Genomic DNA, 17,825 nt, shown 5'->3' with positions numbered 1-17,825 from the left:
TAATGTAGTATTATTGTGACTATTTAAAAAAAGAATATATAAACCTGTGGATTTCATTTCTTAGAGGAAGGCCAAACCTGCTAATCAAAACTTACTCTGTTATGTGGGGTATGTTGATTGTCAACATTCCTTTTGGGTTAAATAAGAATCAAAACCTTCAGGGTCAAACAGGAAAAAAGTTTGTGGAAAAAGTTAAAGGAAGTAAAGACCTTTAAAAGACAGATGACACTAAAGCTGAACAAAAAGCCTAATTTTAACTCACATCTGGACAAGCAGGTTATCTAAATCACTTTCGATAACATTGCCAAATGCCTTACCTGCACCCTCTAAGCAAATACAGAGCTTATTTAACTCAACATTAGATTCACACTAAACATCCCAAAACAGACACATGACTTCATAATGTGTAAATAGTGCTGGCATGTGAAAAAAACATAATTACAGACAGTCACACTAAACAAACTAACTAACTGTGTGACACATCAACCATCCAAGACAGGGTTTGTGCTGACACTGACTATTGTCAACAGAATCGGTTCTTTAGTAAATTACCCTTGAAATACCACACATGAATCCCTGAATGAGTATTTTTCTATGCAATTAAAAAAAACAAAAACACTTTCAACGTTGTAAATCATTGCAGCCATTTGAATGCAGTGCTGACTGTATCATTTAAGGCAAACAACATTACAGAAGTGGTCAAAAGACCTGATGTGACCTGATTATTTTCAGTAAGTTAACCTACTGTATATGTTAACCAAAACCAAAACCCATGACCAAAACAGTCAAATATTCAGTAATTGTGTAACTTGTGGATGGAATAATAGTGAGACTAAATTATTTCCCTTTTCCACTTTGAGAACCAGTGTTAGATATAAGATACAGAGCCGTTAACAAGATACTTACACTGCTGCCATCTGGCGGTTACATCAGGTCACTACACTTTGAAATAGCCTCACTTATATGCATTAATTAATATAATATGATTAATTTACTTATTATTTTCCAACTGTCTAGCTAGCAGTTTATTCCACCACACATGTACACTTTTATAGTGTTCAGGAGTAACTAGTTACATATAACAGTGTTATGTCATTTTAATTACAAAAAATGTAGGACTGTAATCTGTTACAGATACTAAGAAAAAATGTGTAATTAAATTATAGTTACTAATGAAAATGTCGATAATTACAAAGGGGTTATACCTTTAGGATTTTGCTCAGGAGAAGGGTTTTTTTCCACCATTTAAAAAATATTATAAAAATATTGAATATATTGCTGTTTTTAATTATTTTAAATCAATATTTTTGTTCTTATTGTAAATAAATCATGACGTGGACCTTATTTGGAGCACACATGATCTTCAATTGTGCCACAGTACCAGTTAAGCACATGCCAGATGTTTGACTTTTTTCATAAAATATCTTAATCGAAAATCTATATGAACTAATGAATATTTTTTCAAATGTGAGATAAAATATACTTTATAAGAAATTATCTCACTTATAAATCATGTCAATATCCATGTAAAACACCTGAACTTAGATTTTGGTGGCCTGAATGGGTACACTTACTTACCCCAACAGTTGAAAATATTCCTCAGAAAATGTGAAAATGAATTAAAAAGTAATCAAATGTAATGAGTTACCTTACCTTAATTAAGTAATTGAAATAATTGCATTATGTATTAAATTTTAAATAGGTTAATTAACACTCTATAACCTTTTACATTTCCAAAGCAATGAAATAGTGAAATTAAATTTCTCTTTTCCACTTTGAGAACCACCGTGATACAAGATACACACACTGCTGACATCTGGCGGTCATGGCAGGTCACTACATTTTGAAATAGCCTGCTATATCTTCACTTTCATTTGAATCAATTAAGATAATATTATTAATGTACTTATTATTTCCTAACTGTCTAGCAGTTCATTCCACCACGCATGAACACTTTTTTTAAATGATCTTTAGCTACAGAAACGTAACACTGTCCCTTTAAGGACTCTGACTTTGCCTCAGCGCCCAATCGCGGCGCGTAAACTGAACTTTGTTGTTGTCAGCAACTAGCGGCTAGCTGTCTCATAGCTAACATTAGCCCACCGGTGAGCTAGTGGCACACTAACCGCCATAAAGAAGTAGGGTAGAAATCATATATTGGTAACAACAGCAACGAGTGGGTGTCGTCGGGTCTCCAATGTCAGAGAAGATGACTTCTGCAATGGTGAGTGAGTGTAGTTAGTTAGTCGAGCTTCCGAGGTGAAGTTCGTTTCTGATGTGTAGCTTCAACTCTCGCTAACTGACCAGTAAAAGTAGAAACACACAGTAGATGTGTACCCCCTTTGATGGCAAGAGTAAGTCATAAACGGGACTAAAGGGGGGTGCTTTTATCCTTGTTGAACATATTCTAAGATAAATGTCATTTAAGTTATTTCATCACTGATGGAGGAGATGGAGGGGGCTCTGATTGATGTGTCTATGGTTCAAGTATGTCATGAATGAATGAATGAATGAGCCAAATTAGGACAATAGGAACAATGAACTCAATCGATTAGTCGATAGCAGGAAATGTATTGGCAACTGTTTCGATAATGGATCAATCGTTTCATTTTTTCAATCAAAAAACTATTGTTCTAGCTTCCTAAATGTGATGATTTGCAGTCTTCCCTTCTTTGTCATATTTGGTGGTAAATCAGATATTTTAACACTTTTAGACTCTTTGTCATACAAAACAAGAAAAATGAAAACAATATTATACTGTGGCCTCTGAGAAATGGTGAATGACTTTCACTTTTTACCTTATAAAAAACAACATTTAATCAACTAAAAGATGAATTGAGAAAGTAATTGGTAATGTCATTGTGTTTCAGGAAATATCTTAAGTTACACAGAACATTGCAAATCTGTACAGGTGCAATACATTGTCCAAATGAATCACAGCAAGGCCTACACCAAAAAGTGAGTCCAAGCTGAAGCTAAAGCAGTTCCAGTGTAGTCATATATCAAATAGGCTATACCTATATAAAACATAGTTCAAGTAACTGTAATGACGTATGGGATCTTTTTTTCCCATTTGTCTTGCAAGTTTATATGATATAATTATGTGTATGCTGCTTAGAACCCATTTATTGTTTGTAGTTACAAATTTGGTATCATACGTCCCACAAAGTGATAGAAACACAGCTCCTTTCACAGGCAAACACAAATAACATGAATTTCGGTGAGTTTTAATGATGTATGTAGGATGAATTGAAGGGCATGAAATCACATGCATAATGCTTAATAGTGTAGTAAGGATGGAGGAGGTGTTTATGTGGTGGGGTCTTGGGTTAAGCTTTTCCAGTTTTTAAATAGACATGACACTGAACATCTGAACAAATTATGTGCAAATACAAGAATATCTTACTTGTTACAAAGTGAACGGCAGAAGATTGTGTATACCAAACTACAGGGAGAAGTCAATTACGAGGCCCAGGGAGAACTGAATTAAGCTGTTGCCCATAAGCTTATTAGAGATTGTTTAATACTTAAGCTTTACTTATTTTTTCACTACTACTGTGCAGTGTAGTTCCTACAACTCTGATTCATGTCTGATTGGCATCTTTGTTATAGCTGGCCACCAACACAACCGAGTAGGCCCCTCAAAACCATCTTGAGGATTTCTGTGAGGAGGAGCATAACAGTTTAAATATAACAAAAACACAGTACAATTAACAATTGTTTATGTGAAATGGACACTGAACACTGGAGCCCTGCTAAACCCTTCTAGAGGGTCCCGAGGTCCACCCACCATAGTCTCACTAAATCCTGTGGGAAACACTGCACTGTTTATATTCCATTTTAACTACATTTTGTATCGCTTTTTAGATAATTATGTGGGGTTTAGATCAGTTTTAGGGTCAAGTATGATATATAATGTGGTTATTTTTTAACTAATAAATCACGGTGTTTATACTCAAGTGAAAGGACATACGAACAAGGAGCCAACTTCATTCATAATTTATTTACACACATCGAAAATGTAAAAACCCAAACACATTTTTAGAAAAAAGAGTACAAAACTTTACTTAGTTAGCGCTCAGCCTGCACAATATATAATAAAATCATATTCCGCTATGTCCTTCTACTTTCATTGTGTTGGTGTTAACTCTCGACGCCATATTTGTCAAAGTGTCTCATGATAATGCCCAGCTCCAGCTCCACAGTGCCCATAGCTTCGGTGTTGAGTCTGTATCTGTCTGCTCCGCTGTAAACGAGCTCCGGACTCCTGAGCTGTGGTCCTCCTCCGACAAAGATTTGAGCCAGCTGCTCTTGCCAGGAGCCGAGAGGCCTCCACGTTCCGCAGCTAATGCGGTGATGTCCAGGACTCGACGGGATGTGGCAGTACCCGTACCCGTACAGCTGGCAGCGCCCGTAAGAGTCTTGCTGCCACACTTGGAGGTGGAGCTTTGGCCAGCCTTGGAGCCCCTTGGTCGCGTAGTGAAGATCAATCGGGTGACTCCAGTACGCCATGTCTCCTGTTTGGGGGTTATCCACCTGGGTCTGACCCTCCTTCAACCCAGAGAGGAGACGCCATGCTCCTCCCGTATGAACTCCCCATTTGCAAAATAGGCTATTTTGCGGGAAACCACTGCCCCCGACTATCTGACCTATAATGTGCAGCTCTGCCATGTCACAAAGACCCTCTTTAAAAAAAACAACATGCGGCACCAATATTCCTCTTTTCTCTTTCCCCGAGTTTAGCGGCTAGCAGCGACTAGCAGCGACTAGCACCGCAGGTCACGTCTCCTTGGTAACCCAGCCCGTAATACCATGGCAACGCTGCCCTGGGTGCAGCTTGTCAGGCAGCACTTCCTGTCAGCTTGCTAGCAAAAACCGCATTCAACAGTTTAATTAAAACACTCAGAGACTATTATTTGCCAAATTAGCATTATTTCTTTAAAGACGACTCATACAAAACGGCAGGTTGACTAGATGTGGTTGTGGTGGTTGGCACGAAGTAGTAACCGCTGCCTAACAGACAAAGAACAGGGCAAATGTACTAAGGTGCCTGTCTTTAACGTATTTCCCTGGTATTTCCTTGATCTACATCGCTTTATAAAATAACGTGTGGGTTGGTCACACAATGATCCATCACCGCATTTTAATTTCTCATAATTAACCAATGATGAATCCAACTTATTTTCCAGTCTCAAAGCGATAGTTTATTAGTTGGTTTCTGGTTAATTCAACAGACTTTGGAGTTCAATAGGAACACGAACACCGCGAAACAGCGCCACTATACGGCTATATTGCCCATTACCTCGCCTAATGATGTGTTGTAGAAAATACACTCAATGAACAAAACCTGTCCACGTTCTTTCGTGCACTTTTGATCATGGTTGAGCTAACTCCTCTTGTTCAAAATCTTGTGAGATGCATTCCTAGAAGACTGGAGAGTGCTTTGGCTGCACATTGATATCTATGGGTTTAAGATGTTCAACAATCACACAGAGATATGTTTGGGTAAATACTCGGCCATGTAATGTAGCTTGATTTTCAGCAGCATTTTAATTACCTTTGTCAGGACATGTGATCTACCAACCAAAAGTTTATCTTGCAATGCTCACCTACAATATGTACTGAAAACAGCACAGTTAATTAGTTGCATGAAATGTCAACGTTTTAATCCATGCATGACAGTTATCTTAGTAAGTAATGTGTAAGGATTTTCGCCTATTAAATAAAGATTTGAAACCAGGTTGTTGTGGACTTTATTTTGTGGTTGCTTCAATCTGTTACTCTGTCTCTTTGTCCATATAGTCTGATCCAACTCTAGAGAGACATTTCAAGGGTCACAGGGACACAGTGACAAGTGTGGACTTCAGCCGCAACATGAAACAAATTGGTAACTGCTACTACTTTTTTCTCTGTGTGTTTGTATTTGTATGTCTGCTGTGTTCACATGTTTTTCTCAGTCTTGTTGTTGACGTTCTGTTAGTACATTTTGTTTACTGTGGTCGTACATGTTGTGCTTGTTCCATTCACCTGTGCTCCCTCCTCTACCAGCCACAGGCTCCATGGACTCCTGTGTTATGATCTGGAACATGAAACCTCAGATGAGAGCGTATCGTTTTGATGGACACAAAGACGCTGTCACTTTTGTACAGTTTTCTCCCTCTGGCCACCTGGTGGCCTCTTCCTCCAGAGACAAGACTGTACGCCTTTGGGTGCCCAGCATGTACGTTTGGAACTAGTCCACCTTTATTTTTTTCTTTTGTATCATGGTAATCCACTATAAAACTTCCAAAATGATGCTGATTCAAAAAAGCAACAAAAGTAGTCTGAAAACTGTTTATCTCTTGCTTCTACCAGCAGAGATGGAGGCACACATTTCTGTATACCTGATGGTTTGTGATTGCTTGTTTTAAATTTAACACAATCTCTTGGTGTTTGTGTGTGTTTACAGGAAGGCTGAGTCAACAGTATTCAGGGCTCACACTGCCACTGTACGCAGTGTTAGCTTCTCTGGTGATGGACAGTCTCTGGTCACAGCCTCTGATGACAAGACCATCAAAGTGTGGACCGTCCACAGGCAAAAGTTCCTCTTTTCTCTCAACCAGCACATCAACTGGGTCCGCTGTGCAAAGTATGAGACACACTTGTAAACAAAGAGTACATCATACATTTTTGGCAACTAGCATGACCTTTCAGCTATTTTATACATTCCTACATTGTTTTCTAGCTTTAATGAATATATGTCAATGGTAAAATAGAAAATTAAGACTTAGCTTATGGCCAATTTCTGATCTTGAATTTCCAATACATCTCTTACAGGTTTTCTCCAGACGATCGTTTGATTGTGTCATCCAGTGATGATAAAACTATAAAACTGTGGGACAAGAACAGCAGAGAGTGTATTCATTCTTTCTATGAACATGCTGGGTGAGCACTTCATACCAGAATTATGCTTAGATATGTGAATAGGAAAAGTTTGTACTCATTTTCCCTATCTATCTTTCTTTTTGCATGTTTTGAAAATGTTGAGTATTTGTAAGATGATGTTTATAATTTGTTTTTTGGTGTTGTCTATGGGCAGCATGGTGGTGAGCAATATGATGATTTTAGATTTTTTTACACTGATGTTGCAGTGACAACAAGAAAAAGGCCATGCACCCTCTCAAAACTGCTAATTTAATACCATCATATCATCAGATGAATGTAGTGTGTCTTTTGATTTTAATTGACTTGTTTTTCCAGAGCTTCCTCAGTGGATGTTTTTCTAGTAAGATTTAACATTCCAGTTGTTCCTAGTGTTAGTTGGATTAAGCTGCTGAGTGCCTCACTAAATTAAATACGATAATTTGTTCTCTCTCAAGGTACGCAAACCATGTGGATTTCCATCCCAGTGGAACATGCATAGCTGCAGCCAGTACTGACAATTCTGTCAAGGTGTGGGACATCAGATCCCATAAGATGCTTCAACACTACCAAGGTAGAGACACCCCAAAAACTGTACAAAAAACAAAAAGTAACTTTACACTGAAGTCTTCAGAAAAGACATAAGTTGGCGTCACTTCTTTTACTCTTTATGTTAAGTTTTGGATTTAAATAGTAACAAAGATGATTTTAATAGGCTTTTATTATATGCAGCATCACCACCATATGAAACGCACTTGCAGAGACACAGACCAGAGTGTGTGTTTTTGGAAGAAAATGTGTTGGATATTTTCTGCTTCTTATAATACTGCTAAAAGAGCACAAGCCACTCCAACTTAACTCTGCGACCTTGCTAAAGTAAATCCTCACCTTGAGAAAACGACAGCCGACAATGACTACAACAAATTACTGAAAAACACCTGGATAAAATTAAGCTTTAAAGCTCCCGACTAAAGTGGTAATCAAGATTCATGAGATCTTGCATATTCAATACATTGAATGTTAATGCCTTTTTTCCAGTCTGCCAGTCAGTCTCATTGTTTTAATCAGCTATCTTAAATGGATTTCAGTGGTGAGATCTAATAATGGATAATCACATCTGTCTGAAGAGATGGAGCATGAAGATAAAAGCTTTCCCCTCTCCCCTTGTTTTCTCTCCTACTCTCCTCCTCTCTCCACAGTGCTTCACTTCACTTTGCTTCATTGCCAATTTTGTGTAACATTGTAAAATTGTGGTTAAAATGTGATGTGGTTACTGTCAGATACTAATGGGAATTTTTAGTATCACAATTATTTAAGGTGCCTGATGAGAAAAGGAGGAGTTATTTTATTGGTGATGTGTGAATAGCCAGTATGCTATGTTGAGTTGTCTTTTAGTCTTAGCTTGCTGTTGGATGTTCAGTTGGCTCATTATCCTTGCATGAACCTAAGCCACATAATACATTTCCCTGTGCTCTCAATAGAGGTGAGTGGAGCTATTCAGCATTTTTTGCAGCTGGTGGCCTCAGTATGTCTCGGTATGTGTCATAGCATTTTTCAGCCAGCAGATGGACCTTGTCGCTCATCAAATACCTGCTGTCTTCATTTTGTCTCTGTCAAAGAACCCATTCACCACATGGCAAACTCATTTCATATCTGATTAGTTGCTATAGGCTACTATACTTGGTGTAATAATATGTGTTAATGTAAACCTGATGTGAGGGCATTCTTATGCTACACAGCAGCTTAGGTAGTGTGATGTACAGTAGCAGTGCACTTCAGAATCTGCCCTGCTGAAGTATCCTTGAGCAAGACACTGTACTCTTAACAACACCTGAATATATAATTGACCTGATCCTCTGACTGCCTGCATACATAGCAAGAGGGAAAAACTATTTAGCTAGATTCAATAAAGTATGGCATTACCTATGAATTATCCAGAGGGAGTATGTCCAGAACTATGTCAAGGCAACTGAAGTTGTTTTTATAAGAAGTTTTGCCTTTCATTCAGAAAAGCCTCCTCAGTTCATGCAAAGTCCTGCCTTTTGGATGAGAGACCAAATGTGTTTAAGAACTGACAGCAAGTCTAGTTCCTCTTGACTTTTCTCTTCTGGATACACCATGTCCTGAATAATCTTTACAAACATGCTCATGAAATTCTATGACCAACTATATTTTTTCTTATTAATTTTATCTGATATTGAATATATAGTATGTTGTCTGGCTCAAAAAGTTGTGTCAGAGTTCAGTGTTTCCCACAGATCTGAAGGTAATGTGTGGTGGTAGGTGGTAGGGGGGGGGGGGGTGTTGACCGACCGGGGAGGGACGTAAAATGATGGAGAGTGCACGGAGGGGAGGGGCTCTGTGTGTGTGTGTGTGTGTGTGTGTGTGTGTGTGTGTGTGTGTGTGTGTGTGTGTGTGTGTGTGTGTGTGTGTGTGTGTGTGTGTGTGTGTGTGTGTGTAGGCTATGTGAGAGAGACGCGTGAGTGACAGAGAGACGCAGGGAAAGCAGGGAAAGGAAAGCTTAACGAATACGATACGTATTTTTAAAATAGCGTTAAAAAATTAATTAATAACGAAACGCAATATGTGGCGGCCGGTGTTGAATCTGTGGCGGAGTTGATTCAATAAGAACATCTTCAAATTTTGTCATAATCATTGTTATTGTCATTGTGATTTTGGTCATAATAATGTTTAATGATTGTATTGTGTTTATTTAACAGGCATGGTTTGAATTACAGGGACTGACAAAATGTTTGTTCTTGTCCTGTTATAAACTGTGTGTGTGTGTGTGTGTGTGTGTGTGTGTGTGTGTGTGCGTGTGTGCGTGTGCGCGTGTGTGCGTTTTCCAGTCCACAGTGGTGTGGTGAACAGCTTGTCTTTCCACCCGGCTGGCAATTTCCTCATCACTGCGTCCAGCGATTCCACAGTAAAGATACTGGACCTTGTAGAGGGCAAACTACTATATACACTGCATGGACACCAGGTAGACACACACACTCACACACACACACACACACACACACCCACACACAACAGATGACACATAAGTACTATTTGGATATCCTACGGGCACAGTTTAACTGGTCATGAGCATGATAGGTCATGTGGTTACTGTCTCTGATGTGTGTGTGTGTGTGTGTGTGTTTGGTGTGGACAGTATGTGTGAGTATGCTTGACATCTCCTTTGTGCATCTTTGATTCTCTGAAGTGTGTTTGTGTGTGTGTATGATGGCTTTTTTTGTATGTGGTGTATATTAGTACAGGCGAGCGGGCAGCCCACTCATGATGACTCATCTCAGGGTTGTTGGAAGGAAACAGAACTGTGCTTCTGCCTCCGTTCCTCTGGATCCTCTTCTTCTTTTCCTCCTCCTCCTCTCTGTTTCCGTCCAGTCCTTTTGTCTAACTGTAACACTCCTTTCTGCTGGTCCACTTCTGCTCTAAGGATGGTGTATCATTTCCACCATTATCATCTTCCTCATTTTCATCCCTGTCTATGTCTTCACTATATTTTACTTCCTCGTCTTTTTCCTCCATCTGATGTTCTCACCTTTTGGCCGGCTGGACTAGTTGGCCGGACAGCTCACTGACTGTATCTGTTTGTTTGAACAGCTGATGGACTGGCTTGCTGGCTAGTTGTGGAAATCAGTGGCTTGCCAGTACCACATGTGGTCCGTCTGTTTATCTATCCCTCTGTACACGTTGCCTGTCTCTCATTCTGTTTTTATATTTTCTGTGTCACCTGTGCTTCTCCTCAGTCGGTGCTGCTCGCCAAGACTCTTCTTTGTTTTCTCTTTGATAAAAAAAAAACAACAAAAAAACACTTTCCCCCCCTTCTCTATTCACACTTCCAAATTTGTCATCTCCTGCACTCTGTCTCCATTTTTGTTGTTGTTCTTTTTGGCACAGTGGTGACTTCGCCAATCTGTTGGTGCTGGGAGCGCTCAGGGTGTTAATTGTCTCTCCAGTCGACGAACTAGAGATGGGAGAGACCCCCATCTGTTCAGCGTGGGTGTGTAGGTTTATGTGGATGCTTGAATGTGTTGTGTGTATGTGTTTAGGCCTGTGCATGTATATGAAAAACACATGATAGCTCTTAGAAAGTGTTGCTGTTGGAATTGACAAATGTGTTGTTTACCTAGCCTCAATAGGACCATACCTGGCTGGGTAGGATTGTGCTAATTTAGGTTAATATGTCTCTCTGTTTGACAGCTGACTTTTACTATGTGATCCAAAACTTTTTTATGAAGCAACTCTCCAACTAAGTACTTGAGATCACTTTAGCTCTTAAAGACCCCATGAAACAGATGAGATGGTTGTTCTCTTCCATAGTTTAATGCACCCCTGCTTGAAACAGATCATAGAGTTGGACATAATGTCAGATGAGACTTGATCTTAGATGTTCAAAATAATGGACCCTGATGCCACTTTTTGCATTTATTAAAGGAACCATGTGGTGTTTGTTTTAAAACTATGAGCGGTATGGAGTAATGTTTTTAACAGCAGGTCCCTGTTATGTTTGTATCTTGTATTAGTGCATGAGAACACACATGTATGGTGCATGCGTGTGATGGGATACAAAGTTCTGCTATTGATTTCATTAAGGTGATTAAGGCACTGATTCCTAAAATTTGCTCACCAGACACATTTCCTAAAAACTTGTGCATGTGCAGCTACAAATGGTTGTATCTAACTTTTGTATTTATGGTTGTTATTTCCATAAATACCAAAATGATCTATAAAATGTCTATCTATATGGGGAAACCTTTTACAGTGCTGCATACTGCATATGATAATTATATATTTAGAAAGTAGAACTGAAGTGATTCATTACAAGATGATTAGTTAAAACATTTCAAAATGCACCTGCATCATTTTAATTTCGTGAATTTCAAATAAAATAACAGTCATATATTTCCTCATTGAAGTTTTCTTAAAAGTATAGTTAAAATCTCGTCTTGTGTCGACCTCGTGAACCCAATATCGTGCCTCGTCTCGTCTCATGAGCTGAGTGTATCGTCACACTCCTACTTAATACAGTTTATAAATGGCTTAAAGGTGCAGTGTGCAGAATTTAGTGGCATCTAGAAAAATGGACTTGGTATAAATTAAGTATAATATTCATAATTATGTTATAATTAATAAAAATAATTTGAAAATAAGAATTTGTATCTTTTCGTTACCTTAGAATGAGCCCTTTATATCGACATAGGGAGAGGGTCCTCTTCCATTAAGTCTGCCATGTTGCACCGCCATGCTTCTGCAGTAGTACAGAACGGATAAACAAAACACTGGATCTAAAGATAGAATTTTACTTTTTTTGCGGCCACCATAGATTCTCCTACATGCCTGAAAACGAAGGGGAAGGGGTATTCATTCAGTCGCAATCCGCTATCTCACCACTAGATGCTACTAAATCTAATGAAAAGAAGATTTCTTAATGTGTGTGACACTCAGTAAACGTTCCTCACTGTTTTATAGCAGTTTAATTTGTTATGGGGGAAAAAGGCTGCATAATTTCACCTGCATTATGACTGTAGCCACTATGCCTTATCTATTGCCCCCACTACAAAGGAGATGGCAGAGAAAAAAAAAGGGCAGAAATGTTTTTTTTCCCTGGGTTCAGGCTAAATAGTCTGTGTGCCTTTGTCAGGTGTCAAATGTAGACCTTTTATACACCCTAAAACCTATTGTGAGAGAAATCGACTGTAAAGAAGGAGAAAAATGGAGAATCATTCCTCATAGCAATCCTCATCTATAAACCCACAGTCCCAGCTAGTAGCGAGTACTGATCTCATACTAGGGCTTAATTTTTAAGATAGAGTCAGTCATTCTGGAGAAAGGTTGTTGATATTTGAACTAAACACCCAAACAAATACACCCCTCTCTTCGTGCTCTTCAGAAGCGCCACCCCCCAAATTCATGGACGAGCATTGCCAAGGCAACAACCAAAAGAGAAATATGGCAGAATCCAGAGCGATGCGTCAGCTGAAGAGTCACTTCTGTTCCTCTCACACATTATCACAAGTGGAAAAAAAATGTCATCTCATTTGAGCACAACAGTCTATCCTCACTTCTCACTCGACCTACGTTCAGCGTCTCTGTCCACAGAAGCAGCCGTCTGTCAGCTGCAGCTCCTGGTGACCTGAGAGGACAGCAGCCAGACAGCAGAAATTTACTGAACCAAAATAGTTTACATGTCGGCTCCACAGGAAGAACTCTGCAGTGTTTATATTTATTGACTCGTACGTGCTGGTGCTCAGTACTCAATAAGTTCAAAAACACATATACGGCGTGCAGTGATGTAAACTGTTTCCTGCTCAGATTACACTTACATTGAAGTGAAAGAAACAGACTAAAAATCAATATGAAAATACTTTCTATGTGAACTGAACATTTACAGAGCCAGAGCTGTGGATGAACACACACAGAACATACAGCTGTGGACCATGAGGGGATATTTGCTGAATTTGACAAAAAGTGTATTGGATTAGAATCACTGACTCTTTCTTTAAAATCTGTATCCATTTTGTCTTTGTCTGTGTTTTTTTGGGGAGACTTTTTTTTCTTTATTTGACAGTTGACTGTAGAGATAGACAGGAAGTATGGAGCAACATCAAATGGTGGCGACATTGCGAGGTGTATGTATGACATCAAAGTCAAGAGGACGTCTCTATACCTCACTTCTTAACTTGAATTGGCAACATCTGTACTGCAACGTTTGTTTACTGTTGTAGAAAATCTTTATTATTATTGAAGCTTTATTCAATTGTGTCGTTACATTTTATTGCACCACAGACAAAGAAACGGTATTTGATGTATATCGTGCGGTACATGACTACAAAAATGTGTCCCACCTGAAACATTTTAGAAATATTTCACCGCATCAACAAAGATGTCAACTAAAACTAACTAACTAAAAATATGCAGTGCACAAAATAAAACCAGTACAAGCATGTAATCGTTTTTATTAGTCAGGACTTTATGGACAGCACCATGTGGGGCCTGTCTGGTTTCTGAAACCCCTGTTAATTTATCAGCATATAAAATGTGCCAGTTAGGTTCATTGCCCTGTCAGACTCAGACTCACCCTGTGTGTGTGTGTGTGTGTGTGTGTGTGTGTGTGTGTGTGTGTGTGTGTCTGTGTCTGTGTGTGTGTGTGTGTGTGTGTGTGTCTGGCCATGGCAAGTGCCAGCCTGGCAGCAGGCATTAGTCAGAGCAGAGACAGAACATGCTGTCTGTCAGGCCGTCGCGTTGCCATAGTGACACTGTCTGCTTCTCTCAGGTGCTTCTGGGAAACCATTCCTCACCCAAACCAGCCTGTCTGGGTGCCAGCCACAGGACACAGTTCTTTTTTTTTTCCTCCCAGCAGCCTCCCTGTCCATTTCTTTTCCCTTCTTTTGTTTGCCCTCCCCTCCATCTTCTCTTTGAACGCAGTCAGAGGGCTCAGTCCGTAAGTGTTGACCCCATTCTGAGATATTGTGGAAAGAAAAGAATAAACCAAGAGAGAGCGTGATTTCTGAATTTAAGAACCTGGATTGTCTCTGTGCTTCAGTTTCACACACGCACATAGAGCGTGCCAAAGTCCTGACGTCCCCAGGTGATCCTTCTTGGCTCTGATCAGTGTGTGACCTCAGCCCACCTGAGTCTCAGCTTTCTGTTATTGATTGCTCTCCCACATTGTTCTTTCCACCAATACCAAAATGATGACTTTGATATGATACCTGCCTTAATATCTCAATACCAATACTGAAATGATACCACAGCAAAAACTTAAAACATCAGGAAAAGTAATGGAATAATTCATTAGCTGACAGAACATGCAAACTAAAATTATTTGTTTGTTTTTTTATTCATTGGTCTTGTTGATCTGGATATTTGTGAACGCCTGATATTTTGCAGCTTGCAAGTTATGGTAAAGTTAATGTCACCAGTGTGAACGTTGAATTTGCATGGAGATGTTTGCCACATTGGTAAGTTAGCTAGTTAAAGTTGTGTTTGCCCTTAATTGCTTCATTGCACTCTCATATTTGAGGGCATCTGTCACACTCGCTAACCTGTTGCTCTCTGAACTCCTTGATCAGGTCAGCATGTTTGAAAGACATACTTTTATATGTGTATTTTCAGTTTTTTAGGATAAATTGCATAGTGTTTACATGTTTTTACATCAATACCCACTCTTTCACTGCAGATATATTGCTTGGCAGAAGACGAATATTTAATTATTCAAATTATTTAAAGCCACTGTGTGTGGGATATAAAAATGAAGGAATGGTTTCAAAGCAACAGATTGTCACCATTAAATTTTTACACAAACAAAAATATACAGTATGCTATCAGAATAATTTAAATCGCACCATAATCACGTAAACATTCCTCACTGATGCATAGTATCCAATAGATTGACAGATTGTGTAGAACTAACATACAACAAAAGATCTCACACACACACACACACACACACACACATACACATACACATAAAAAACACATACAAAAACCCACTACAACCTCACCACCCACTCCCACCCTCACCCCACAAATTGGTCCAATCTAATGGGCAAATGTGTCAATGCATGCAAAGTGTACAAAGCATACAGTTGGCAAGTCTTTCTGGTTTCTTGAATCATTGTGCTAGTGTAAGTGTCCAGATGAAAACAAATGATCTAAGTGATGGGAGTTTTAGGTATTTTTTCAAAATGGGAGAGTAGAGGCTGCCATCTAATATAGAACTTCTCAGTTGACCACCTAAGAGAAAATTTCATCTTTTCCTGTTTCAGGAATCTTGACTTTATTGACAGTTTTTTGAAAATACAATATTTCATAGAAACAGTGACTATACTACATGATTACATTTCTCTACAACTTGAGCAAACAGTTTACACAATGCTGGTTGTTGTTAGGAATATAAGGCAATTTTAGGGAAGACACAATTAGAATATGATCCCATTTATCGCCATTTAATGCCATCTTTCTGTTCCTCTTTCTCTTACTCCAGGGTCCAGTAACCTGTGTGGCCTTTTCCAGGACAGGAGAGTACTTTGCCTCTGGAGGATCTGATGAACAGGTGAAGACTGATTCTAAAGATTTAATATGACGTAGCCTATTGATTTTCTCATTAGTGTTCTTGTGTTAAAGACCACATGCTTTATTCATGGTTATAATAAGACTCCTGAAAAAATGCTAAGAACCGATAAAAATCAAGAGGTTTATATAGGTTTTTTTTTGTGTGTGTAAGATTGTTGGTAATTTGACTTTGGAGTGCAAGTTTGGAATATGTAATAATTTATATTTAACCTATAGGTGATGGTATGGAAGAGCAACTTTGATGAGTGTGGTGACAATGTCAAGGTGCAACGCTCCACTGCCCCCAACCTGCAGGTCCCACCAGCCAGCTCCACAACTCATCCCTCCTTTAACTCACATCCATCTGAGCTCCACGACCAGGTTAGTTCAGACAGCGGGAGATAAACACAGCAAACTGTTTCATTTAGATCCAGAGTTTTCTGTAGGTTCTTTGCACCCTTACAGACACACTCCTATTTTAATCTTAGAGATCCAGACACGCACCATCACATACATTTTTTCTCCACCTTCAAACCTAACTTTATGGTCCTCAGGGAACAAATATGTGAATGCACACTGTTCAGGACCTATAATGTGTATAAGATGTGCAAAAAGCTTGGTTATGATGGTTTAAACGTAAGCTTTGTCTGGCTTCACCTTCTAATAGAACAGCAACACTCATTTCAGTTGATTTTGCTGTTTCAAGATGTTCGAGGTTGATTAGAGCACCATGTGATCATCTGGAACTTTGATTTGCAGCCCATGGATTACCTCAACCTTGTAGAAATGGAAAAACCTGTGTGTCTACAATTGTTATGGTTTTAGAGGGAGTAAACTACACAGTGATGATTTTGGTATTCTTAAAATTTGTGGGAAGGGTGGATTAAGAGAGGTGCTCATAAAGGTTCCAAAATGTTATAAAAGCTATTTTTCTTAGAAAACACTAACTGGAAGTCTACACACAAATATATGCGCCAAAAATATCACAAAAATACACAGAAACACATATACATGTACAGATGCCTCTTATTTCATGTTGCTAGTACAGCTGGCTTAGTTCCTTCATGCATATCCTTCCTTTGAAGTCTGCATTTTGGCCCAAAGCTACACTCGTATTGCTCATGCAGGGCAAGAAATACCTACTTAGTCCTGCATCTACACTTTGATGCAGAGGATTTTTTCCTCCACCTTTTGCTCAGATTTACATCCTGAAAATATAAAAAAAAACAATAAGCAGTGATCAACTAATGTTTTTTGCTAGATGTTTTAAAGCTACAACTTACAGTTGTAATACTGCCTGTGCACATTGGGCTGACTTACTCCTCATATGGCATTTCCAGAATTCCTCATGATCATGGGTTGTTTTTTGTTGTTGTCCCATACAATCATATTTGGTGGCATATACTGGGGCAACAATACTGGGCTGAATCATATTATCAAAATTAAAATAGTTATGGTGTGTTGTTTGTGGGATATAATATTCTGTAGAATATAATGTGTAGGTGTGGACATCGCTGCAGCACAACAGTACTTGATTTTAAATGGTGTTTTGACACATATTTCACCTCTAACAAATATTACACTTTGATACGAAAAATGCAGTAGGTCATATTGTTATTTTCAAAAATTTCAAAATCATTACATTACATTTACAGTAAAAGTACAGTAAAAAGCCTGGTCTTGAACCAGCGAATGTTGAGCGAGAGGCAGGGTACACCCTTGACAGGTTGCCAGTCAGTCACAGGGCTAATGTGTAGAGACAGACAACCATTCACACTCATATTCACACCCACGGGCAATTTAGAATCACCAATTAACCAAACCTGCATGTTTTTTGTCTGTGGGAGGAAGCTGAAGTACCT

General features: G+C 38.9%; 2 protein-coding genes across 2 annotated transcripts in view; one reads left to right on the top strand and one right to left on the bottom strand.

The window, feature by feature from the left end:
* Positions 1 to 2,110: 2,110 nt before the first annotated feature.
* poc1a (POC1 centriolar protein A) overlaps positions 2,111 to 17,825 on the top strand; it is a 42,028-nt gene continuing 26,313 nt past the window's right edge. Inside the window, exons 1-9 of the mRNA XM_053315831.1 lie at positions 2,111 to 2,224; positions 5,803 to 5,887; positions 6,049 to 6,220; positions 6,449 to 6,628; positions 6,817 to 6,924; positions 7,359 to 7,474; positions 9,750 to 9,883; positions 15,896 to 15,964; positions 16,201 to 16,344. Coding sequence (XP_053171806.1) covers positions 2,198 to 2,224; positions 5,803 to 5,887; positions 6,049 to 6,220; positions 6,449 to 6,628; positions 6,817 to 6,924; positions 7,359 to 7,474; positions 9,750 to 9,883; positions 15,896 to 15,964; positions 16,201 to 16,344 — 1,035 coding nt within the window. The 5' untranslated portion in view covers positions 2,111 to 2,197. The remainder of the gene's footprint in view (positions 2,225 to 5,802; positions 5,888 to 6,048; positions 6,221 to 6,448; positions 6,629 to 6,816; positions 6,925 to 7,358; positions 7,475 to 9,749; positions 9,884 to 15,895; positions 15,965 to 16,200; positions 16,345 to 17,825) is intronic.
* b9d2 (B9 domain containing 2) lies at positions 3,985 to 4,735 on the bottom strand. The gene has a single exon (XM_053315832.1). It carries the CDS (start codon positions 4,669 to 4,671, stop codon positions 4,144 to 4,146), a length of 528 nt encoding a protein of 175 aa, XP_053171807.1. The 5' UTR covers positions 4,672 to 4,735; the 3' UTR covers positions 3,985 to 4,143.

Source organism: Scomber japonicus, chromosome 3, assembly GCF_027409825.1.
Source record: "Scomber japonicus isolate fScoJap1 chromosome 3, fScoJap1.pri, whole genome shotgun sequence".
Taxonomy (NCBI): Eukaryota; Metazoa; Chordata; class Actinopteri; order Scombriformes; family Scombridae; genus Scomber; species Scomber japonicus.
This window is presented reverse-complemented; position numbering and strand designations above follow the sequence as displayed.